The sequence below is a fragment of the Cervus elaphus genome, chromosome 12 (genome assembly GCF_910594005.1).
Source record: "Cervus elaphus chromosome 12, mCerEla1.1, whole genome shotgun sequence".
Taxonomy (NCBI): domain Eukaryota; kingdom Metazoa; phylum Chordata; class Mammalia; order Artiodactyla; family Cervidae; genus Cervus; species Cervus elaphus.
In genome coordinates, this window is record NC_057826.1 from 94,959,959 (window position 1) to 94,984,869 (window position 24,911).

General features: G+C 38.9%; 1 protein-coding gene across 1 annotated transcript; it reads left to right on the forward strand.

The window, feature by feature from the left end:
• ATG12 (autophagy related 12) lies at window positions 1–22,762 on the forward strand. Its single transcript, XM_043920062.1, has 4 exons — window positions 1–413; window positions 12,774–12,910; window positions 20,328–20,390; window positions 20,925–22,762. Exons 1-4 carry the CDS (start codon window positions 251–253, stop codon window positions 20,982–20,984), a joined length of 423 nt encoding a protein of 140 aa, XP_043775997.1. The 5' UTR covers window positions 1–250; the 3' UTR covers window positions 20,985–22,762.
• The last annotated feature ends 2,149 nt before the right edge of the window (window positions 22,763–24,911 follow it).

The window sequence follows — 24,911 nt, forward strand, 5'->3', positions numbered from 1 at the left end:
TTAGGGGCGCCTGCGCACTCGGCGGCTGACGGAGACGTCGCCTTCAGGAAGCTTTTCCGGAAGCTTGCTAGAGTGAAATAATAGTTGTTCTGTCAGCGGTCTAGGGACCAACCTGCGATTCCGAGTCAGGGTTGGGTCGGGTTCTCCCCCGCCCCTACCCCGGCGCCTCTCTAGAGATGCTCCTCGGCGCAAGGCCCGCCCACCGCACGCGCTGAGCCACCGCTTCCGCCCTCCCTTCCCTCCAAGCAAGATGGCTGAGGAGCAGGAGTCTGCGCTGCAGCTGCCTCCCTCAACTGCTCCCGAAGCTGAAGGGCCTACGGAGGTCTCCCCAGAAACAGCCACTCCGGAGCCCCCTTCTTCGGCTGCAGTCTCCCCAGGAACAGAGGAAGCTGTCGGTGACACCAAGAAAAAAAGTAATTTTCAGAGCACTGTCTCTGGGCATAGGCGGGAGGTTGAGGTTGTCTTCGAAAAGGGATGGCGACTAATAAGAAGCAAAATTTAGGGTAGGGCCGTTTCCAGACGAGGTTCTTGACCAGTCAGGAGAAAGGAAGTATACTTTTCGGCTTTCAAGACGTTTGAGTGCCTCGAAAGAAAAGCTATCCCTAGAGGCGCCTTCGCGATGTGGCGCTGGGTTTTAAAACCGTGTACTCTCACCTTCCTTTGAAATAGCCAGACTGCGAGCTCTGTGAAGGTGGGAGCACTGTGGGATCTTGGTAGCTCTGAGAACTTAATGCGATATCTAATTGTTTGAATAGTGACTTTAGCTGATAAGGATTGTCGTTCAGTCGCTCAGTCGTTTCGGATTCTGTGCGACCCCTGGACTGCAGTACTCCAGGCTTCACCATTTCCCGGAGTTTGCTCAAACTCATGTCCGTTGTGTCGGTGATGCCATCCAGCCATCTAAGGTGGTTAAGGATAGTCGGTAGCAGATCTGAAGTAGAATCCACACCTTCCAACTAGGTCACCGGTTTTTTTTATTCCAAATTGGTGAGAGCTCATCTTGGACCAAAAAACGGGTTTTGAACACTGCTAAGGGAAAACCGAAAACATTAGCATCGCCTTTAAAAAACAAAAAAAAAGGCAACATCATTTTGGAATCTTTGTAAGGAATTACATTCGTTACAAATCATTTCATTGCTTGAACTGGCTGTCCTCAACCCTTTATTGCTTGAGAATTAGTTCGCCCTTGTAAAATACAAAATTCCTTTGTAAAATGCAGAAATTCCTAAGTGGAGCTCTCTATGTAGAGTTGCCTATGAGAAAAGCAGGAAATAATTTTCTGTCCTGAGTGTTAAAGTGTAGGTATGGCATTTTGTGCTTACTGATCTCTTGGCCTTTCATCCAGCTTCATTTTCTGCTGCTGTGGAGTGTAATTGTCTGTCCCAGCATTGTCCCTCTTTCAAGTCAGACTGACTACATTTGAGAGAAGTCTTTTCTTTCATTTCCACCTGATGCACCAGTAGAGGAACAAAACCCTGTAATTATTTCTGTAGATAACCACTAAAATCGTCCTTCAGATGAATCCCTTGAGTTTTACAGATCTCCTTATTTTTTTGGAGTCGTTGTGATGGTTTCAGCTGTACAGTGAAGTGAATCAGTTATATATATATATCCACTCTTTAAGATTCATTTCCCCGTTGGTGATTATAGAGTATTGAGTAGCATGCCTTGTGCTCTACAGTAGGTCCCTATTAGTTACCTGTTTTATATATAGTACTGTTGTTCCCTTTTTTTCCTTTCCAATTTACTGTAAGCCAAAACAGACTTTGAAAAGGTTTGTCTTAATATCTAGCAGTGTTAGTCAACAGTTTACTACGTACTTGACCCTGGAGATCGCTGTGAGAACTGTGGCTAAAAGATAACTGCTCACAACCTAGATATGGTGTGTTTTCTTGGGTCTGCTCAATTTATGATTTTTTAACCATTCTTTAAACACCAAATTTTCATCTTCTGGCTCCTGTGAATATTTCAGTTAGCTTCTCTGATGTCACACTTACTTTCTAGCTATTGAATTTCTACCCTGAAATTGTCATCCTTTTTTTGAGGACGTTTTTTGATAGAGAAAAGCTTAAATATTTCATATATTCCACATTTGGTTTAATCTACAGCTTATTGAAGCAGACCCAGGTTGTTGGTTCTTGCGGCCCTTTAGGATCATCTGAGGGAGCTTTTAAACTACCAGTGCCAAGGCCCTACTTCCAGAAGATTCTGATTTAATTGATGTAGGCATATGTATTCTTGTAAATGTTCTCCCAGTTGAGTCTTAATGTGTAGTTATGGTTGAGAACTACAAGCAAATTACATTTTATAATTTTTTTAAAAATATATAGCTTTAATTATAAATATTTTTCCTCTCTAGCTTCTTGCCCTTGCCTTCTTCAGTAATACAGCTCACTATTTTCTGCTTCACATTCTTGGAATGCGCAGTTATAGTTGACTGATAGCCCCAGGGAATTTAGGGAACAGGGACAAGGCTGTGTGGAAGATTAGTTAACCAAAATCCCATTAGTTATCTCCCAATTCATCTTTTGTCCTTGGATAACTGAGACTAGAATTACCAAGTGGAAGAAGGAAAATAAACTTTCAGTTCAGTTCAGTCGCTCAGTCCTGTCCGACTCTGCGACCCCATGAATCGCAGCACGCCAGGCCTCCCTGTCCATCGCCAGTTCCCGGAGTTTACTCAAACTCATGTCCATCGAGTCCCTGATGCCATCCAGCCATCTTATCCTCTGTTGTCTCCTTCTCCTCCTGCCCCCAATCCCTCCCAGCATCAGGGTCTTTTCCAATGAGTCAACTCTTTGCATGAGGTGGCCAAAGTACTGGAGCTTCAGCATCAGTCCTTCCAATGAACACCCAGGACTGATCTCCTTGAGGATGGACTGGTTGGATCTCCTTGCAGTCCAAGGGACTCTCAGGAGTCTTCTCCAACACCACAGTTCAAAAGCATCAATTCTTCTGTGCTCAGCTTTCTTCACAGTCCCACTCTCACATCCATACATGACTACTGGAAAAACCATAGCCTTGACTAGACGGACCTTTGTTGGCAAAGTAGTGTCTCTGCTTTATAATATGCTATCTAGGTTGGTCATAACTTTCCTTCCAAGGAGTAATCGTCTTTTAATTTCATGGCTGCAGTCACCATCTGCAGTGATTTTGGAGCCCAAAAAATAAAGTCAGCCACTGTTTCCACTGTTTCCCCATCTATTTCCCATGAAGTGATGGGACCAGATGCCATGATCTTAGTTTTCTGAATGTTGAACTTTAAGCCAACTTTTTCACTCTCCTCTTTCACTTTCATCAAGAGGCTTTTTAGTTCCTCTTCACTTTCTGCCATAAGGGTGGTGTCATCTGCATATCTGAGGTTATTGATGTTTCTCCCGGCAATCTTGATTCCAGCTTGTGCTTCCTCCAGACCAGCATTTCTCATGATGTACTCTGCATATAAGTCTAATAAGCAGGGTGACAACATACAGCCTTGACGTACTCCTTTTCCTATTTGGAACCAGTCTGTTGTTCCATGTCCACTACTAACTGTTGCTTCCTAACCTGCATACAGGTTTCTCAAGAGGCAGGTCAGGTGGTCTGGTATTCCCATCTCTTTCAGAATTTTCCACAATTTATTTTGATCCACACAGTCAAAGGCTTTGGCATAGTCAATAAAGCAGAAATAGATGTTTTCCTGGAACTCTCTTGCTTTTTCGGTGATCCAGCGGATGTTGGTAATTTGATCTCTGGTTCCTCTGCCTTTTCTAAAGCCAGCTTGAACATCTGGCAGTTCATGGATCATGTATTGCTGAAGCCTGGCTTGGAGAATTTTGAACATTACTAGCGTGTGAGATGAGTGCAATTGTGTGGTAGTTTGAGCATTCTTTGGCATTGCCTTTTTTTGGGATTGGAATGAAAACTGACCTTTTCCAGTCCTCTGGCCACTGCTGAGTTTTCTAAATTTGTTGGCATATTGAGTGCAGCACTTTCACAGCATCATCTTTCAGAATTTGAAATAGCTCAACTGGAATTCCATCACCTCCACGAGCTTTGTTCGTAGTGATGCTTCCTAAGGCCCACTTGACTTCACATTCCAGGATGTCTGGCTCTAGGTGAATTATCACACCATCGTGATTATCTGGGTCATGAAGATCTTTTTTGTACAGTTCTTCTGTGTATTCTTGCCATCTCTTCTTAGTATCTTTTGCTTCTGTTAGGTCCAGACCATTTCTGTCCTTTATTGAGCCCATCTTTGCATGAAATGTTTCCTTGGTATCTCTAATTTTCTTGAAGAGATCTCTAGTCTTTCCCATTCTGTTGTTTTCCTCTATTTCTTTGCATTGATCGCTGAAGAAGGCTTTCTTATCTCTCCTTGCTATTCCTTGGAACTCTGCATTCGAAAGGAAATATCTTTCCTTTTCTTCTTTGCTTTTCGCTTCTCTTCTTTTCACAGCTATTTGTAAGGCCTCCTCAGAGAACCATTTTGCCTTTTTGCATTTCTTTTCCATGGGGATGGCCTTGATCCCTGTCTCCTGTACAATGTCACGAACCTCCGTCCATAGTTCATCAGGCACTCTTATCAGTTCTAGTCCCTTAAATCTATTTCTCAGTTCCACTGTATAGTCATAAGGGATTTGATTTAGGTCATACCTGAATGGTCTAGTGGTTTTCCCTACTTTCTTCAATTTCAGTCTGAATTTGGCAATAAGGAGTTCATGATCTGAGCCACAGTCAGCTCACAGTCTTGTTTTTGCTGACTTAACAGAGCTTCTCCATCTTTGGCTGCCAAGAATATAATCGGTCTGATTTTGGTTTTGACCATCTGGTGATGTCCATGTGTAGAGTCTTCTCTTGTGTTGTTGGAACAGGGTGTTTGCTATGACCAGTGCATTCTTTTGGCAGAACTCTGTTAGCCTTTGTCCTGCTTCATTCCGTACTCCAAGGCCAAATTTGCCTGTTACTCCAGGTGTTTCTTGACTTCCTGCTTTTGCGTTACAGTCCCCTATGACAAAAAGGACATCTTTTTTGGGTGTTAATTCTAGAAGGTCTTGTAGGTCTTCATAGAACCGTTCACCTTCAGCTTCTTCAGCGTTACTGGTTGGGGCATAGACTTGGATTACCGTGATATTGAATGGGGATACCCCTCGTCCAAGGTAAAGAGCAGCGTCTGTGCTTTGCTGTGGAGCAGCCGTGAAGAGATACCCCATGTCCAAGGTAAGAGAAACCCAAGTAAGACGGTAGGTGTTGCGAGAGGGCATCAGAAGGCAGGCACACTGAAACCATACTCACAGTAAACTAGCCAATCTGATCACACGGACCACAGCCTTGTCTAACTCACTGAAACTAAGCCATGCCGTGTGGGGCCACCCAAGATGGACGGGTCATGGTGGAGAGGTCTGACAGAATGTGGTCCACTGGAGAAGGGAATGGCAAACCACTTCAGTATTCTTGCCTTGAGAACCCCATGAACAGTGTGAAAAGGCAAAATGATAGGATACTGAAAGAGGAACTCCCCAGGTCAGTAGGTGCCCAATATGCTCCTGGAGATCAGTGGAGAAATAACTCCAGAAAGAATGAAGGGATGGAGCCAAAGCAAAAACAATACCCAGTGGTGGATGGGACTGGTAATAGAAGCAAGGTCCAATGCTGGAAAGAGCAATATTGCATAGGAACCTGGAATGTTAGGTCCATGAATCAGGGCAAATTGAAAGTGGTCAAACAGGAAATGGCAAGAGTGAATGTCAACATTGTAGGAATCAGCAAACTGAAATGGACTGGAATGGGTGAATTTAACTCAGATGACCATTATATCTACTACTGTGGGCAGGAATCCCTTAGAAGAAATGGAGTAGCCATCATGGTCAACAAAAGAGTCCGAAATGCAGTACTTAGATGCAGTCTCAAAAATGACAGAAAGATCTCTGTTCATTTCCAAGGCAAACCATTCAATATCACGGTAATCCAAACCTATGCCCCAACCAGTAACACTCAAGAAGCTGAAGTTGAACGGTTCTATGAAGATAAACTTTAGTAGAAAAGGAAACAGTGCATTATGGGTTTCAGATAGCGTCATTCCAGGGATAAACTTGAATAAATTAATCTCAGTAACCTCATAGTGACCCAATTTTTAATAACCAAGGAATGGGACAAGAAGGATGTAATAGAATAGACTTGACTTTAAGGGGCAGCAGAACTCTTCTGCTTTCAGTCTTTCTTTTGATTTAATTTTTAATTTTTTTTTAAATTGAAGTATAGGTAATTTGGGCTTCTCAGGTGGTGCTCTGGGTAAAGAACCTGCCTGCCAATGCAGGAGACTTAAGAGACTCAGGTTCTATCCCTGGGTCAGGAAGATCTCCTGGAGGAGGGCTTGGCAACCCTCTCCATTACTCTTGCCTGGAGAATCCCATGGACAGAGGAGGCTGGAGGGCTACAGTGTGTAGGGTTGCAGAGGGTCAGCTATGACTGAATCAATCCAGCAAGCAGGCGCATGGTTAATTTACAGCGTTGTGTTAGTTTCAAGTGTCCAGCAAAGTGATTCAGCTACATGTGTGTGTATTGCTCAATCATGTCCAACTCTGTAACCCTGTAACCACCAGGCTCCTCTGTCCATGAGATTTTCCAGGTGAGAATACTGGAGTGGGTTGCTACTTCCTACTCCAGGAGATCTTCCTAACCCACAGATCAAACCCAAGTCTCTTGTCTCATGTGAATTCTTTACTTCTGCACCACCTGGGAAGCCCCAATTCAGCTATACATATATGTATAGATTCTTTGTCTTAATCTTTTCCATTGTACATTATCGCAAGATAATTGAATATAGTTCCCTGTGCTATAAAGCAAGTCCTGTTTACCTGTTTTATATCTAGTAGTATGTATTAATCCCAAATTCCTAATATATTCCTCTCCCCTTTGCTGCTGCTGCTGCTAAGTCGCTTCAGTCGTGTCCGACTCTGCGACCCCATAGACAGCATCCCACCAGGCTCCTCTGTCCCTGGGATCCTCTAGGCAAGAACACTGGAGTGGGTAGCCATTTCCTTTCTCACCTCTCCCCTTTGGTAACTATAAATTTGTTTTTTTCTGTTTGTGACTCTCTACTTTGTAAGTAAGTTCATCCGTGTCATTTTTTTTTTTTAGATTCCACATGTAAGTTGTATCATACGATAATTATCTTTCTCTGTCTGACTTAATATGATCTCTAGATCCGTCCATGTTGCTGCAAGTGGCATTATTTTGTTCCATTTTTTCGCCGAGTGATACCCCACATCTTTTTTCCTGTTTATCTTTTGACGAATACTTAGGTTTCTTCCATATCTTGGCTATTTTAAATAGTGCTGCTATGAACATTTGGGTGTGTTTTGGTTTTCTCCAGGTATATGCGCAGGAGTGGGATTGCAGGGTTTTATGGTAACTCTATTTTTAGTTTTTTAAGGAACCTCCATACTGGTCTCCATAATGTCTGTTAATTACATTCCCACCAACAGTATAAGAGGGCTCCTTTTTCTCCACACCCTCTCCAGCATTTATTACTTGTAGACTTCTTAATGGCCATTCTGACTGACGTGACTTCATGGTAGCTTTGATTTGCATTTCTCTAATAAATAGCAGTATTGAGCATCTTTTCAAATGCCTTTTGACCATCTGTGTCTTCTTTGGAGAAATATCTGTTTAGGGCTTCTGCCCATTTTCTAATTGGGCTGTTTGGTTTTTTTTGATACTAAGTTGTAAGAGCTCTTGGAATATTTTAGAAGTTAATCCCTTGTCTATTACATTATTTGTAGATATTTCCTCCCAGTCCATAGGTTGTCTTTTTGTTTTGATGGTCTCTTTCACTGTGCCAAAGCTTTAACTTTTAATTAGGTCCTGTTTGCTTACATTTGCTGTTACTTCCAGTGCTGAAAAAGACAGATCCAGAAAAATGTTGCATTTTATGTCAGAGTGTTCTGCCTGTGTTTTCCCCTAGGAATTTTTTAATATCCAGTCTTATATTTTAGGTCTTTAATATATTTTGAGTTTATTTGTGTATGTGGTGGTAGTGGATGATCTGATTTCATTCTTTCACATGTAGCTGTCCAGTTTTCCAGCAGCACTTACTGAAGAAACTGTCTTGTCTTCATGGTATATTCTTGTCTCCTCTGTAGTAGGTTACGTGGCCATGATGTGGTTTCTTATTGACCTGTGTGTGTTTTGGTGTCAGTCCTGTATTGCTTTGGTGACTGTCGCATGTAGTACAGTCCAGAGGCAAGGACTGTGGTTCCTCCAGCTCTGGTCTTTCTCACGGTTGTTAAAATGCTTGTTTTAGTTCTGTGAAAAATGCCATTGGTAATTTGATGGGAATTGGATTGAATCTGTAGATTGTCTTGGGTAGTGTAGTCATTTTAACTATACTGATTCATCCAATCCAAGAACACAGTATATCATTATCATTCTTTTGTGTTGTCTTCGGTTCCTTACATCAATGTCTTACAGTTTTTGGAATACAAGGGTTTTGCCTCCTTATTTGGTTGTTTTTCATGCAATAGTAAGTGAGATTGTTTCCCTAATTTCTCTTTCTGATATTTTGTTGTTAGTCTATGGAAATGCAACAGATTACTGTACGCTAATTTTGTATCCAGCAACTTAAGGGAATTTGTTGATGAGCTTTATTAGTTTAGTATCACTGATTGATTTGTAGATGTTGAAAACTCATCACACCGCTGGGATAAAACCCACTTAATCATGGTGTATGGTCCTTTTGATGTATTGTTGGAATCAGTTTGCTAGTATTTTGTTGAGGATGTTTGCATCTGTGTCCGTCACTGATACTGGCCTGTAATTTTCTTTTTTTGTGATACCTTTTTCTGGTTTTCCAACAGGGTGACCTCATTGAATGAGTTAGTAAGTGTTCTTTCCTCTGCGACTTTTGGGAATAGTTTCAGAAGAATAAGCATTAAATCTTGGAAATATTTGGTAGAATTCACCTGTGAAGCCGTCTGGTCCTGGAGTTTAGTTTATTGGCAGTTTTCGAATTTCTGATTCAGTTTTAGTACTGAATAAATAGGTAATTGATCTGTTCATATTTTCTATTTCTTCCTGGTTCAGTCTTGGAAGATTGTACCTTTCTTAAAATTTGTCCATTTCTTCTCGGTTGTCCATTTTATTGGCATATAGTTGCTCAGAGTAGTCTCTTATGATCCTTTGATTTTCTGTGGTGTCTGTTGTAACTTCTTTTTCGTTTCTGATTTTATTGATGTGGGTGGGCCCTCTTCATTTTTTTCCTGATGAGTCTGACTAAAGGTTTATCAAGTTTATTTATATTTTCAAAGAACCAGCTTTCAGTTTCCGTGATCTTTGTCTTTATTTCACTGACTTCTGCTCTGATCTTTATTTTTCCTTTCCTCCTACTAACTTTGGATTTTGTTTGTTGTTCTTTCTCTAGTTGCTTTAGATGTAAGGTGGTTTGAGATTTTTCTTCTTCCCAAAGGAAATCTGTATCACTGTCAACTTTCCTTTTAGAACTGCTTTTGCTGTGTTTCATAGCTTTTGGATCACTGTTCGTTTTCATTTGTCTCTAGGTATTTTTTGTTTCCTCTTTGATTTCCTCAGTGATGCATTGATTGTTTAGCTTCCATGTGTTTGTGTTTTTGCAGTTTTTTTCCAGTAGTGGATTTCTAGCCTTGTATTGTGGTCAGAAAAGATTCTTGATATGAATTGTTTTCTTCAATTTTCCAAAGCTGGCTTTGTGGCACAGCATGTGATCTGTCCTAGAGAATGTTCTGCATGCATTTGAGAAGAATATGTGTTCTGCTGCTTTTGGATGGAACACTCTATACAAATATCAGTTGAGTCAATCTAGTCTAATGTGTCATTTAAGACTTATGTTTCCTTATTGATTTTTCTGTCTGAATAATCTGCCCATGGATGTAAGTGGAGTGTTAAAAGACTCCAACTATTGTGTTACTGTCATTTACTCCTGTTGTATCTGTTAACATTTGCCTTATATGTTGAGGTGTTTCTCTGTTGGGTGCATATATATTTACAATTGTTATATCTTCTTGGATTGATCCTTTCATTATTATGTAGTGTCTTTCTCTGTCTCTTGTAACAGTCTTTATTTAAAGTGTATGTTGTCTGATACAACTGTTGCAACTGTGGCTTTCATTTGATTTCCATTTGTGTGGAATACCTTTTTCCATTCCCCACACTTTCTGTCTATATGTATGTTTAGATCTGAAGGGTTTCCCTGGTAGGCAGCAACTATACAGATTTTGTTTTTGTATCCATTTAGCCAGTCTTTTTTGGTTGGAGCATTTAGTCTGTTATCTCTTAAAGTAATTATTGATATCTGTGTTCCTACTGCCATTTTGTTCATTATTTTGGGTTCATCTTTCTAGGTCTTTTTGTTCGCCTTCTTTCATTCTCTTGTGATTTGATGAGTATCTTTGGTGTTAAGTTTGGATTCCTTTTTCTTTTTTTGTATGAATGTCTGTTAATAGATTTCTGTTTTGCAGTTACCATGAGGTGTTTATGGAGGAGCCAATATGTACGTGTACTTGTTTTAAGTCGCTGATCTCTTAATTTTAAATGCACTTTAGATACTTTGCAGCTATACTTTCCTTCTTTCATAGTTACTGTTTTGATACTGTATTTTACATCTGATTTGTTTTATGTGTCCTTTAAACTGCCTATTATGAATACAGATGATTTTACTGTTTTTTTCTTTAAACTTTCCTGCTAGCTTGGTCTACAAATGCCTTCCTGCCTTTACTGCATGTTTGCCTTCACCAGTGAGCTTTTCTGTGTCATAGTTTTCTTATTTCTAGTTGTGGCCTTTTCTTTTCCACCTATAAAAGTTTCTTCAGCATTTGTTGTAACGCTGGTGGTACTGAGTTCTTCCAGCTTTTTTTTAAAATCTTTATAAAGTTTTTGATTTCCTCATCAAAGCTGAATGAGAGCCTTGCTGGGTAGTGTGTTCTTGGTTGTAAGTTTTTCTCTGTCATCACTGTGAGTAAGTATATCATGTCGCTCCCTTCTGACCTGAAGAGTTTTTGTTAAAAAATCAGCCAGTAGCCTTATGGAAGTTCCCATGTATGTTTTATACGTACAAGTATTTTCTGTTTATCTTCAGTTTTCGTCACTTTGATTACAATATATTGTATATTTCTCTGTGAAGTAATCCTATATGGAGCTTTCTTCACTTCCTAGACTTTGGTGACTGTTTGCTTCCCTAGGTTAGGGAAATTTTCAGCTATTATCTCTTTAGATATTTTCTCAGGTGCGTTCTCTCTCTCTCTCTTCCCCTTCTAGGGTATAATATAAATATTACACCTTTAATGTTGTCCCAGAAGTCTCTTAAACGATCCTCATTGCTTTTCATTCTTTTTTCTGTTTGGCAGCAGTGATTTCCACTATTTTGTCAGAACTAATCCATTCTTCTGCCTCATTGTTAAAAAAACTTCTAATTTTTTTGTTAAGTGAAGTAATTTCTGGAGACAAATTCATAGTCTTTCTATTTGCATCTTTGTTTTTGAATTACTGAAACATTTGATTTCTCTGAAACTTTTTTGGCCCTAGTTGATGTATTTCTTTTTAATAATTTTTAGTGTTTTCCTTCATTAAAAAGCTTATTGTAGAAAACTTGATAATTACAAAAAGCACAAGTAAAATCAAGTAATAATCACCTATAATACTCCTACTAGAAAATACTATTTTGGAGCATATTATACACGTACATGAATATGTGCCTGTGATGGTTTTAATGAAATTGAAATCATATGCATTTTTATCCGTAATTATGCTGTTTTATATGTAATACTTTTTGATAACTTTTTTATACTATTAAATATGCTTTTATAATACTTTAATGGCAGCTTAATTATCTTGTGGTTTAATGAGTGAGTTATATGATACTGTTCTAAATAAACACTCTATACATAATCATTTAATCTTTATAACAGTCTTACCAGGTTTCTGCTGTTATCCTCATTTTACAAGTGGAGAAACTGTAGTGTGGTGAGGTTGAAGGGCTTACCTAGATACATGTATACTTACCTGGCAAGTGGCAGAGCCAAGATTTTGAACTCGGGGAGCTCCAAGTGTGTTCTTTTATCTTTACTATAGTATATGAATTCTATCATAGAGTATAATATCTTTTATTTTAACCAATCCCTTCTAAATATCTTTGTTGGAAATTTAGATTTACCTTTTTTTAATTAAAACAAGATGTTTCAACGAAAGTGAAATTCTTTTAAATGAATCTTTTCATATCTTGTGTTTTTAATTCAAGCATGCCTCCAGGATCATAAATACATAAACTGTATATTGGTTGAAGATTTAAGCTTTCTAAAGCCTTTTATATCGCATTCTCTTTAGGTGTTTCAGTGTACTTGTCAGTATAGTTGACCATTGAACAACATGAGTTTGAACTAAGCAGGTCTACTTATATCTTCACATGTGACTCAGTGGTGAAGAATCTGCCTGCTGATGCAGGAGATGCAGGTTTGATCCCTGGATCAGAAAGATCTCTGGTTAAGGAAATGGCAACCCACTATAGTATTCCTGCCTGGAAAAACCCATGGAGTCTAGTGGGTCCATGGAGTTGCAAAGAGTCAGACGACTTGGCAACTGAGCAACAAGTCTACTTATACATGGATTGTTTTCAGTAAGTACCTACTGGAATAATAGATAATACATTGTAGGTTGAATCTGTGGATGCATAAGTTATAGGTGGGTTTTCGACTGTATAGACGTTGATGCTCTGAGTTCCTGTTTTGACCAGGGTCAACTGTATTTTTTTTTTTTCTTCTTTACAGTTGACATTCTGCTAAAGGCGGTGGGAGACACTCCTATAATGAAGACAAAGAAATGGGCTGTAGAGCGAACCCGAACCATCCAAGGACTCATTGACTTCATCAAAAAGTTTCTTAAACTTGTGGCTTCAGAACAGTTGGTATGAACCAATGGTGGTCATTTCCCTACAGAAATTCACAGAGCATTCATCTCTCAGTATCTGGGGGGCGGGGGGGATTGACTCCAGGACCATCTTCTGTAGATGCTCAGGTTCCTTATATAAAATGGCATATTTGCATATAATCTGTGCATATTCTTCCATATACTTTGAATCACTTTTAGATCCCTTATGATACCTTATACTGTGTAAATAGTTGCCAGTACCCAACAAATTAAAGTTTTGCTTTTTGGAACTTTCTGAAGTTTTTCTCTCCAAATGTTTTTCATCACAACTGGGTGAATCTGAGGGAACATTCAGAGCCCATGGATTCAGAGGGGGATCTATAGTTCCTAGGCAACAATGAATAACTTTTGTATAGAAATACATATGGAGCCACATATCTTACTTCAGTAATGTCCTTTTATTTCTTTTGTTAGTGGAATTTCTGTGCTTTATTGAAGGATTCTCTGGTGAACCCTGAAATGAAATGAGTTTTGTTAGCCTACTATATTGGTTTTCCTCAAAAAGTCACTGAATGCCCATGCAGAAAGATCTATCCTAGAATATTGGTACAGAAAGTTTTGGAGTTTTCTTTGTTTTGGTATCAATATTGCGTCCTTCGCATTCTTCTCAAGGTAAGCAGTATACCTTTGCCATGTGCTGTGGAAGAACTAAGAGATGTACCGTTCTTTCTTCATGAGTTTGAAGTGCAGAAATCCGCTTATACATGGCCCTTGAACAACATGAGTTTGAACTGCAGAAATCCACGTACACGTGGATTTTTTTCAAATACATAGTGTACCACTACACGACCAACTGTTGGTTGAATCTGCCTTGCACATGTAGGTTTTTGACTGCTCAGAGGGTAGGCATCCCAACCCCCTTGTTTCTGAGGGTCAGCTGTGCTCATTTCATGCTGTGGTACATGTTAAGCGTTTCATGCCAGATTGTTAGCATTAACATTTTAAATGCCACTGGTTTTGAATTTGGTATTTGACCACAGAAACTTAAATGTCAACATGGATTTGACTTTTTATCACATGTATTAATATATAAAATGCCTTTATCTTCAGATCACAGTCTTGGTCTGTGTTAACACATAATATATAAATGGATAGGTAATTGAAGAATCATTAAGTATTTTTTGAATACAAGTATGTATATGGATTGGGGACGGACATAGTTGCCTGTGAACACAGGAGTGAGAACTGGCAAAATGAATGAAGTGATTATTAAGTGAGGTTTGTTGGAATTTATCTCTTTTTGTCAATGAAGAAGAAGAAACTACTCTGATCTAAGATTTTGGTGGTAATTGGTTTTCACGGAAGTGTCATGTCATGAGTACAAAAGTTAAGTGCAAGATAGATTAACCACTACAAGTTACTTGAGATAAGGATAGCATAAAGCCAGGGATTCCTCCAGAGGAAGTTGCAAGGGGAAAGTGTTGGAGATTTTTGAGTTTTACAGGTGAACATCTCCATTTGTGATCACTTGGAGTAAGAAAATCATGTGTTCTAAAGGGTGCCATAAAGAATTTAATTAAATTTCAGAGATGGGCAAGAAGATTATAGTGTCATCCACTTGCATATGGTAGCTAAAACCTGAGGAACAGAGGACCTTGCCTAGAGGCCAAGTCTAAATGGAATAGTTAGGGGGATAAGGACATACACTTAAGAGATTACTTAGGGTAGAGCATGAAGAGTTGGAGAGATAGGTAACTAGAGGAGAACCAAGTAATTAAAGCATTACTTTTAGAAATTTGTAGATAGAAGAAAAATGAAATAGTGCTTTGTTCCATGTTAATGTTAGAATTTTGACAGTTTATATTGCCTATTTTCAGTAATCTGAAAGGACTTGGTTGATGTCAACATGTATTTGGTTGAACCGTGTAAACTTTTCATCCATGAATCGTTTTGACCAAAAAAAGCCCCAGCAATTTCATATGGTCCAATTTTAAACTTCTGTAGTGAAAATGACTCTCTCTTCCCTTTTAGGAAATGAAAGCATAAAAGCCACCTTTTACCCCTTTTCTAGGTTAAGCTGGAACTCGCATCTTCTCGGGGGTTGCTCTCCTTCAGTGCTACTGTCTCTTGTCTGTGACCCCGTGGACTGCAGGGCGCCAGGCTTCTCTGTCCCTCACTGTCCGCTGGAGCTTGTTCAAACGCATGTCCACTGAGTCAGTGACACTATCCAACCATCTCATCCTTTGTCGCCCCTTCTGCTGTCCTGTCTTTCCCAGCATCAGGGTCTTTTCCAGTAAGTCAGCTGTTCACATCAGCTGGCCAAAATATTGGAGCTTCAGCTTCAGCATCAGTCGTCCCAGTGAATATTCAGGACTGATTTCCTTTAGGACTAACTGGTTTGATCTCCTTGCCATCCAGGGACTCTCAAGAGTCTTCTTCAGCACCACAGTTTAAAAGCATCAAATCCTTTGGCTCTCAGCCTTCTTTATGGTCCAACTCTCACATCCATTCATGGCTACTGGAAAAACTATAGCTTTGACTATATGGACCTTTGTTGGCAAAGTGATGTCTTGCTTTTTTAATATGCTGTCGAGGTTTGTCATAGCTATTCTTCAAAGGAGCAAATGTCTTTTAATTTCATGGCTGCAGTCACCATCTGGACCCTACATCATTTTCGCAAAATAAATGTCAAAAGGTAATGCTGGGGATTCTGGGAAGATAGCATTAGTGTCAGAAGATATGAATTCCCACTAAAACAGTCAACTAGAAAGTAAAACTAAATCCCCATAATCAGTGTACTTAAGACTCAGGTGACAGTATCCTTGTGAACCCTAAGATTCAAGTTGGTAGAAATTCCCAACAACTACAGGATCTGTGTCATATTAGCAGATGGGCTGCCAAGATATGCAAGCAACCTATCAAAAGATAAGTGGACAGAAGATGTGTATACACACGCACACAACACAGTGAAATACTTGTTCAGTCGCCAAGTTGTGTCCAACTCTTCACAACCCCATGGACTGCAACACGCCAGGCTTCTCTGTTCCTTACCATCTCCCTGAGTTTGCCCAAGTTCATGTCCATTGCATCAGTGATGCCATCCAACCATCTCGTCGTCTGTTGTCCTCTTCTCCTTCTGCCTTCACTCTTCACCAGCATCAGGGCCTGATGAGTCAGCTGTTCACATCAGGTGGCCAAAGTTTTGGAGCTTCAGCATCAGTCCTTGTCAAAGATGGAAAAGGTGTATACAGTCAGCAAAAAGAAAACCTGAAGTGACTGTAGCTCAAATCATCAGCTTCTCCTAGCAAAATTCAGGCTTAATCTAACGAAAGCGGGGAAAACCAGTAGGCCAGCCAAGTATGACTTAAATCTCCTGTGAATGTACAGTGGAAGTAATGAATCGATTCAAGGGATTAGATCTAGTAAACAGTGCCTGAAGAACTATGGACAGAGGTCCATAATATTATATAGGAGGCAGCAAACAAAACCATCCCAAAGAAAAAGAAAGAAGGCAAAATTGTTGTCTGCTGCTGCTGCTAAGTCGCTTCAGTTGTGTCCAACTCTGTGCGACCCCATAGATGGCCGCCCACCAGGCTCCTCTGTTCCTGGGATTCTCCAGGCAAGAACACTGGAGTGGGTTGCCATTTCCTTCTCCAATGCATGAAAGTGAAAAGTGAAAGTGAAGCCGCTCAGTCATGTCCGACTCTTAGCGACCCCATAGACTGCAGCCTACCAAGCTCCTCCGTCCATGGGATTTTCCAGGCAAGAGTACTGGAGTGGGTTGCCATTGCTTTCTCCGAATTGTTGTCTAAGGAAGCTTTATAAATAACTGAATGGAATGCTACTGAGCCATTAAAACGAAAGAAAATTTGCCATTTGCAGCAACATGGATGGACTTGAAGGGCATTAAGCTACATGAAATAAGTCAGAGAAAGATGAATACTGTATGATATCACCTATTCATGGAAACCAAAAAATACAAAAAAACTAGTGAATATAACAAAAAAGAAGCAGACTTAACAGATACAGAGAACAAACTAATGGTTTCCAGTGGTGGGAATAGGGTGCAATATAGGGCTGGAGAAGTGAGATGTAAAGACTATTGGGTGCAAGATAGGATGAAGGGTGTATTGTACAACATGGGGAACATAGCCTCTATTTTGTAATAATTGTAAATAGAAAGTAACCCTTAAGAATTAAAAAATTTCTTTAACTTAAAAAAAGAACTTCAGCCTGGAGTGTTTGGTCGCTCAGGCTCTGGGATGTGTCTTGAGGAGAGGTGGAATGAAATGTTGAAAGAATTTGAGGGACTTCCTGGGTGGTCCAACAGTTAAGAATCTGCCTTGCAGTGCAGGGAACACGGGTTAGACCCCTGGTTGGGGACCTGGGTCCTACATGCCATGGAGCAGCTAAGCCTGTGTGATGCAACTGCTGAGCTTGCGTACCACAACTAGAGAGTTCTGTGCACCACAGTGAAGAAAAGAATGAGACGACCGTCAATACTGAGTATGAACACAGGAGAGTAAACATAGATAATAGGAGTCCCTGAAGAAGAAAACCAAAGCAAAGGAACAAGACAAATACTTGGAACTATAATTCAAGAGAAATTGCTTCTAAACAGATTTGAAACTACATACTGAAAAAACTTACCAAGATCCTGAGAATACTAACCCCGTGCAACCATCACCAAGACACATTCTAGTAAGATTACTGGACGTGAAATAAAAAGAAAAATCCTTTGGACCTCTAAGGAGAAAAGGTCATGGCTTAGGATATTAGGTTACCTCCAGATTTAGCTAGCAGAAATACAAAGAAAGTGTGAAATAATGGATTTTTTATACTATTAATACAAAACTGGCTTTTAAGGCAGCAACTATTAGCCGTGTGCAAGAACTCAAGAGTATGCTGTTCCTGTGAACCCTTTCTACATAATCTAGTTGAGAGGTTATAACAACCAAAACAACTAAAGAGACATTTATATGAATACTGGTGATTTAAAAGCAAATCATTAGTCTTTAAAATTGTATCCTCCCACGTTCTAGCATTTAGTTAAAGATTGCATTTTGAAATTTTTATCTCCATGGATATCCCATATAAACTAGCTTAATTGCTTTTTTATATTAAAGTCAACTTTTAGTTGCTAACTCCTGCTGCAGAGTTACATAGGTTTCTTACAGTTCTCTACTGTATCTGCTGTATTGTCCCTTCGACACTCAAAACATCTTTTGTCGCTTTTGCCTACAGAGTCCTAATTATTACTCTCTTCACCTAGTTAAGTCCAAATTTAGTCCTCAACTTTTTTCTTCCAGAAAGTCTTTCCTAACCAAGCGGCTCGGCTAAACTAATGCCACATCTTTGTGCTACACCCCTTCTCAGTGCATCTCTCCCAACTATATTCTTATCTGAGTATGTTTGCTTATTGAAGGTAGGAATCACAATCCTCATTTTTGTTCCACACCTTGTGCATTTCCTAGCACATAATAGACACTCGGTTTGTCTGCTGAAATAAACTAAATTGTCATCCAGAGTCCTTTCTCTAATTTAAAGTGTACCAAAAAATAATAAAATCTGGGTTACTCATAGTTGAACTGTCAGGAACTAAACACAAATTATTATGTCTCTGTCATAGGAGATTCACGTTAAAATGCACACTGATTTCTGAAATTATGTTAGAGCCTTATTCAGTCTTAATAATGAATTGATATTTATACATGAGTTATTTTAAATAGTTAAATAGTATAACTTATAAGTCTATTGAATACATATACCAAGCACTTATACTTGATGTGTACAATCTCATTTTATTGTTCCCAGAAGCTTCAAGAAGTATAGGTCCTGTTGTTTTCCGTATTTACAAGCAGGCACACAGTTTGAAGAAAGTTACTTGGATTTAGAGCCAGAGTTCAAACCTGGATCTCAGTAGGACCCCTCCTCTTCCTTGTGCTTGGTCTCAGTCGAGTCTGACTCTTTGCAAACCCAGGACTGTAGCCCGCCGCGTTCCTGTGTCCATGGGGAGTCTCCAGGCCAGAATACTGGAGTGGGCTGCCGTGCCCTCCTCCAGGGGGTCTTCCTAACCCAGAGACCAAACCCATTGCGCGTGGATTCTTTACCAGCTGAGCCACCAGGGAGGCCCGAGAATACTGGAGTGGGCAGCCTCTCCCTTCTCCAGGGGAATGCCTGACCCAGGAATCAAGCCGGGGTCTCGTTGCAGGCGGATTCTTTACCAGCTGAGCTACCCAGGAAGCCCTCTCCCCCTTACTTAAGAAGTACTGTTACCACTCTATATTGTCTGAGGGAGAAATGTATATGATATTTATTCTTGTTCTAGCTGGCATCCCAAATAGTATCTAGTAACCAACTATGTGTATGTGAATATATGTATATTTAAGGACTAAAAGATTAATGCCACAGTTATAACCACTGGGATTCAAGCTATCATTAAATGATAGGATTGAAAAGAGATGACTCATTTGTATAGAATTTGTAAAATAAATTGTTTCCCAATAAAACAAACAAACCACAAATTTTCTCTAAAGCTATATACTATGAGCATATTTCTTTCATATTTCTTCATAGAATATGCTCATATGTGAAACCCGGGAAATTTTAGTCTTAGAATTTAATATAGACAAAGGAAAATTGACTGTGTTAACCTTCAGTGTTTTGTTTTCTTAAAAGGAAACTATGAAAGGTCACCTAGACACTATGATCTTTTGTTTCAGCATCTTGAGGAATTTTTTTAAGTACTAAAATGTTTTAGTGGAAACAGACTAGACTGAAACATTTAACAATGAATCCTTTAAGGAACAGCAAGATTGTAAGGTTTCAATTTTGTTACATTTTTTTCTGTGTCATTTGGCTGCAAGTGACTTTAACTGATGCAGTGGTTAAGAGTCCGCCTACCAATGCTAGAGATACAAAATATGCAGGTTTGCTCCCTGGATGGGGAAGATCGTTGGAGTAGAAAATGGCAACTCACTCCAGTATTCTTGCCTGAAAAATTCCATGGGCAGGGGAACCTGGCAGGCTACAGTCCATGGGGTCCCAAAGAATCAGACGCAATTGGTACGCAGCACACAATTAGATGTTTTGATTTGGGGCTGTGTGTGTAAAACTTTGTTAAGAGAAACTCTGTCTTTAATTATAAATAAATGAGAATATTGGTACTTTTTACAAATGTAATTTCTTGAATAAGTCTTTAAAAGCTCTTGGTGAAAACAGAAGTTTCTTACTTATAGAAAGCTGGAAACAAAAATTGTTACTCCTCCAGAGGGAAAACAGGTTGTTCCGAAAGATCTTATTAATTACTAATTTATGAGAATTAGAAGCAGTTTAGGGACACTTTGTTCACTTCTGAAGACAAAGAATTTGAGGTAGCTGACTGGGAACCAGAAACATGCAGATTAATCTGAATACCTTTAAAAATGAATCACCATAAATGTTCTTTCTTGCAGTTTATTTACGTGAATCAGTCCTTTGCCCCCTCCCCAGACCAGGAAGTTGGGACCCTCTATGAGGTAAAATATTCCTGCTTTATTTTCTTCATAGAATATACTCATCTGTATATTGATGTGATCATTAATTCACATCATTTAAGAGATGATAAGCCATTCATAATTGTCTATCAAAAAAATTACTTTGTTGTCTCTTAACACCTTGAATATAGTTGTATCTCAATAAATGACACAGTGACTGAAGAATTAAGGGATGAATAATAAAAATAGAAGATGACTGAAATATGACCAGAAAGTGAGATTTCCTTTTTTACCTACAGGGAGTGTCCTCTAGGTTGTTTATATAGTCAGTAATCCAGATCTCCCTCCAAGAAATTGAAAAGGAGACTATGTAAGAATGATTTTATTTAGCATCATTAACATTTATGATTACTAGTATTTGTCCAATAGCAGCTTGCATCTGTTGAAGGAAATAGCCTTTATAAATACATGTGCAAGGATATTTATGATACACATAACAATTCTTTCTTTCTTAGTTTCATCTAAAGATAACAAAAATTGAGTTTAATTTATTGCTTTTTTTTTTTCTTTCTGTAGTGTTTTGGCAGTGATGGTAAACTGGTCCTGCATTACTGCAAATCTCAAGCATGGGGATGAACTACAGAGGAAAAGATCTTGCTAACTTAAAAGGAATCTTCACAAAGGAAACCGCTCTGAAAAGTTTTGATCGCAAGAGACTTGTGGATGTAATCTGTTCAGCATGTATCTACTATGACCCATGTTTATTCTTTAAAATATCCACAGAATGGATGGACTTTAAAAATGTGATTTGTATTAATACACAAATCATCATAAAAGATTGACATTAGTATATACCCATTACTACAGTTATTTCTTCAGAGTTATCGTCAAGGTGTTGAAAAGGAGACTAATAAAAAATAAATCAATTAATTAAAAAAAAAGAAAAGGAGACTAAGATGATATAAAGCTGCTTTTGTACTAGTTCTCAAAATAACTGAAATTGTTTACTTGAAGAATTAGCACTCTACTGATTTTTTTCGCCCCGCCCCAAAAGTCAATTTACTAAAAGATTCTTTGGGGGCATATTCAGGGGAGTTCAGTTTGTTTGTGGCTGTGATAGGCCTTTTCTCATTGACATTTCTGTCAACAGTGTTATCTTGTGAAGCAGATTTGCGTTGACCTGCTGGCTTTATTACCTTAGACAGTCAGTAGAGGGCAGCCCAGCTGCCAGGAAGAGTTGAGCAGTTCTGTTCTCCATCTTCACCGGAAGATAATAGCTATTCCCTGCTGATCTCTAGCAAACATCTGGCCAAGACAGCACGTGTGTTAGCACGCTGGAATACTGCTTTAGAGAGGATCTGTGGTTTTGGTTTGTTTTATTGGGAAACAGAAGTGATTTTACAAATTCTAGACAAATGAGTCTTTGAACTCTTTCAATCCTATCATTTAACAATTCTTGAGTCCCAGTGGTTATAACTGTGGTATTAATCTCTCTTTTATTTCTATAGTGTCAAAAACACTCAGTGAGTAAGCTTGGCAGCATCTTTCAGTTTTTTATAATGTATTTTCCAACTTGAAAATGCTCAAAGAATGGCTGGAAAATAGCTAGATTTTATGCCATGAGTAAAAGTACTATTTTTTTTTTTTTACTGATGCTATTAAAGTGATAATTGCTTTAATAAGATTTAACTTTTTTCTTCATTCTGTATTTGTGATGCAGCATTTTTTATAAAACATTCTAATAAATTGAATGGAATGTTCAAACAGGATCTAAGGTGTGTGCAAGAAATCTTAAGTGTTTATTTTCAAAGGTAATGAGAATTGTATGATTTTGTCAAAGAATTTTTGAGCTACACTTATGTCCTTTGAGTCCCAGAATGTACTTTATGGTTAATGATCTGCCATACATTATTGTTAGGGAATGCCAAGGAACAATTCAGTTTAAGGTGATGAAATCATGTTCAGTTCTCATTTTCTTTTTAGAACAAATTTCTAAGCCCCCTTATAATGATGTCCCTGTTTAATAAATTAATGCAACCAGTATTCAGCCCTGAAATAATATAGGTTGAATTGTGTAAATTTATTTTGTAAGGTGAGGTAAGAAATCAGTGTATGTGTTGAAAGTTGGAACGTATATTATTTTCAGATCAAATAAGTTGAATATGGTGAAGATCTGTTGTCTGGTTTTATGCTCTTACAGCTTACTGAAGGATGTAAATGTATTTATCTGTATGCATTTATATTTAACAGACAGCGAGAATGTGTTTAACCTGTGTGTATATTATGTTTGCTGCTAAGGTTTCAGAATGATAGACTGTCAACAGTCAAAACTACTTGAGTTTGAATTGTGTCATCAACTTATTCTTTTTTGATCTGAATAATCAATTAATTTATTAAATCTGAGGTTAGCTAAATATGTACTTTGTTTTCTTCCCTCACAACCTTTAAAAATAGGGCTTTACAAGTTTTTCAAACTATATTTGCAACACTTGTAAGCCTAGATCCCCTAAGTTATTTGCTTATCAGAACCTAGACTGCAATTTACAAAAATATTTTTGCAGTTGTTTGAACTCTTGATTGACATGAGCTTGGGGTGTTGGGGGGACCTGAATCCGCAGGTTACATTTTAAGTTTTCCATATTTATGAGAAAATGAGTGTCAGTAATGGCATGCTTTATCTTACTGTACAGCGATTACAGTGTATGTAGTGTTAGAATATGGGGCTTCCCGGGCGGTGCAGTGGTAAAGAGCCCTGCCAATGCAGGAGATGCTGAGACTCGGGTTCAGGAAGATCCCCTGGAGAGGGGAATGACAGACAACTCACTCCAGAGATCTTGCCTGGAGAGTACCGTGGACCAGGGAGCCTGCTGGGCTGCAGTGGGGGTCGCAAGGATTGGGACACAAGTAGACAGCTGAGCACACATAGCACACGGTGTCACGGCGCTTTGCTTTCCCCGGGAAGCTGCCAGTGCCCAGGACTGCACCGTGAGCTCCGTAGTGAGGGCGTGAGGTGAGCGTAAGAATGTTCATCTGGAATCAAAAGAAGGTGGAGTAGTCTCTGGAATAACCAGTTTTTTGTTTTTTGGATATTTTTTTGAGGCGTTGGGGGTTGGGGGGGGGGGGGGGTTTTAACCCTGAAGGGACTTTTAATATTATCTATTCTGATAAGATTAGAAAACTCAAAAGAGAAGTACAGACCAAGCTTAGATCACATAGCATTAGATTACACTTGCTTTAGATTACACAACCGGTTTAGTTGTGAGCAACCCACAGTGGGAAAGTGCAGTGTTCAGGGGTATAATAATGAAAACCACCTTTTGTGCAGCTTCTGCTTCATTTTCCAAGGACTATAATATCCGTAGTACAATATGCCTTACTAAGGCATAAGGGAATTCAGCTACAGACCACATAATGAAAGGAAAATATTCAGAAAACAGTACAGCAGGTTTAGTTTTACAAATAACTCTTTTCCTTCAAAATCATTCAGCCTACACTAGATTATTTGCCATTCCCTGAACTTGCATTGTGTTTGTTTTCTGTTTCCTACACCTCAGCCCCTTCAAGTCTTACTTCTCTGCCTAATTCATTTTTTATCTTAAAGATTACCTGAATCTCAGGAGGAGGAGATGCTCTCATAAGAACACAGCAAACTACCACGCTTACAGCAGTTACTGCACTTACTACCTTACAAGCATGTTGAACACCGTTTCCTCATTCTAATATCCCTAAAAGTGGGATGTTTTGGGGGCTTTTATTTGGTACCCACTATGTAATACTTAGTACATTGCCTTACACATAATCAGTAATTCATTATATATTGAGTTTATGAAATTAAGTATGGTTTGCAAAATGATTTAACTTAAAGCAACAAGTAAAGATTTCATTTTTTATGGCAGAAGATAAAAATGTAACATACAACAGTTTTGATGTCCAATAATTGAGGAGCTTATTTCAGTTGATAAAAGAGACCATTGAAAAATGGGTGAAATACAGTATAATGCAGTTAACAAGAATAAAAATATTGATGGCTAATGGAGCATGAAAAGTACTGGACATCACTAGTTATAAAAAGTACAAGTAAAAACTATGAAATGCTGATTATCACCTCTTGCATTATCAGTAGGTAAAAACAACTACCAGTATTGACAACATTCTGGGGAAATAAGTCCTATCATACTCTTGGTGAATGGAATATGAATTAGTACTACGTATTTAAGGGACATTTTGGCAATCTATCAAAAGCCTTGAAATTATAAATTTTCATTTGTTTATTTTGTTTATTCACCTATAGAGTGCCTACTATGTCCTCAGCATTGGAATAAAGCATAAGGTCCCTGTTCTGGAACTTTCTAATTGGGAGGTAGATTGTCAGGTATGAATTTAAATAGTTCTTGAAATTTTGATTTTTTTAAATAATAGATACTTGATACCAAATATTAGATTTACCTCTTTTTTTTTTTCCCCCTTTTTGGTCATGCCACTCAGCTTGTGGGATCTAAGTTCCCTGATTAGGGATTGAAACTGGGCTCTCAGCAATGAGAGGGCCACGTCCTAACCACTGGC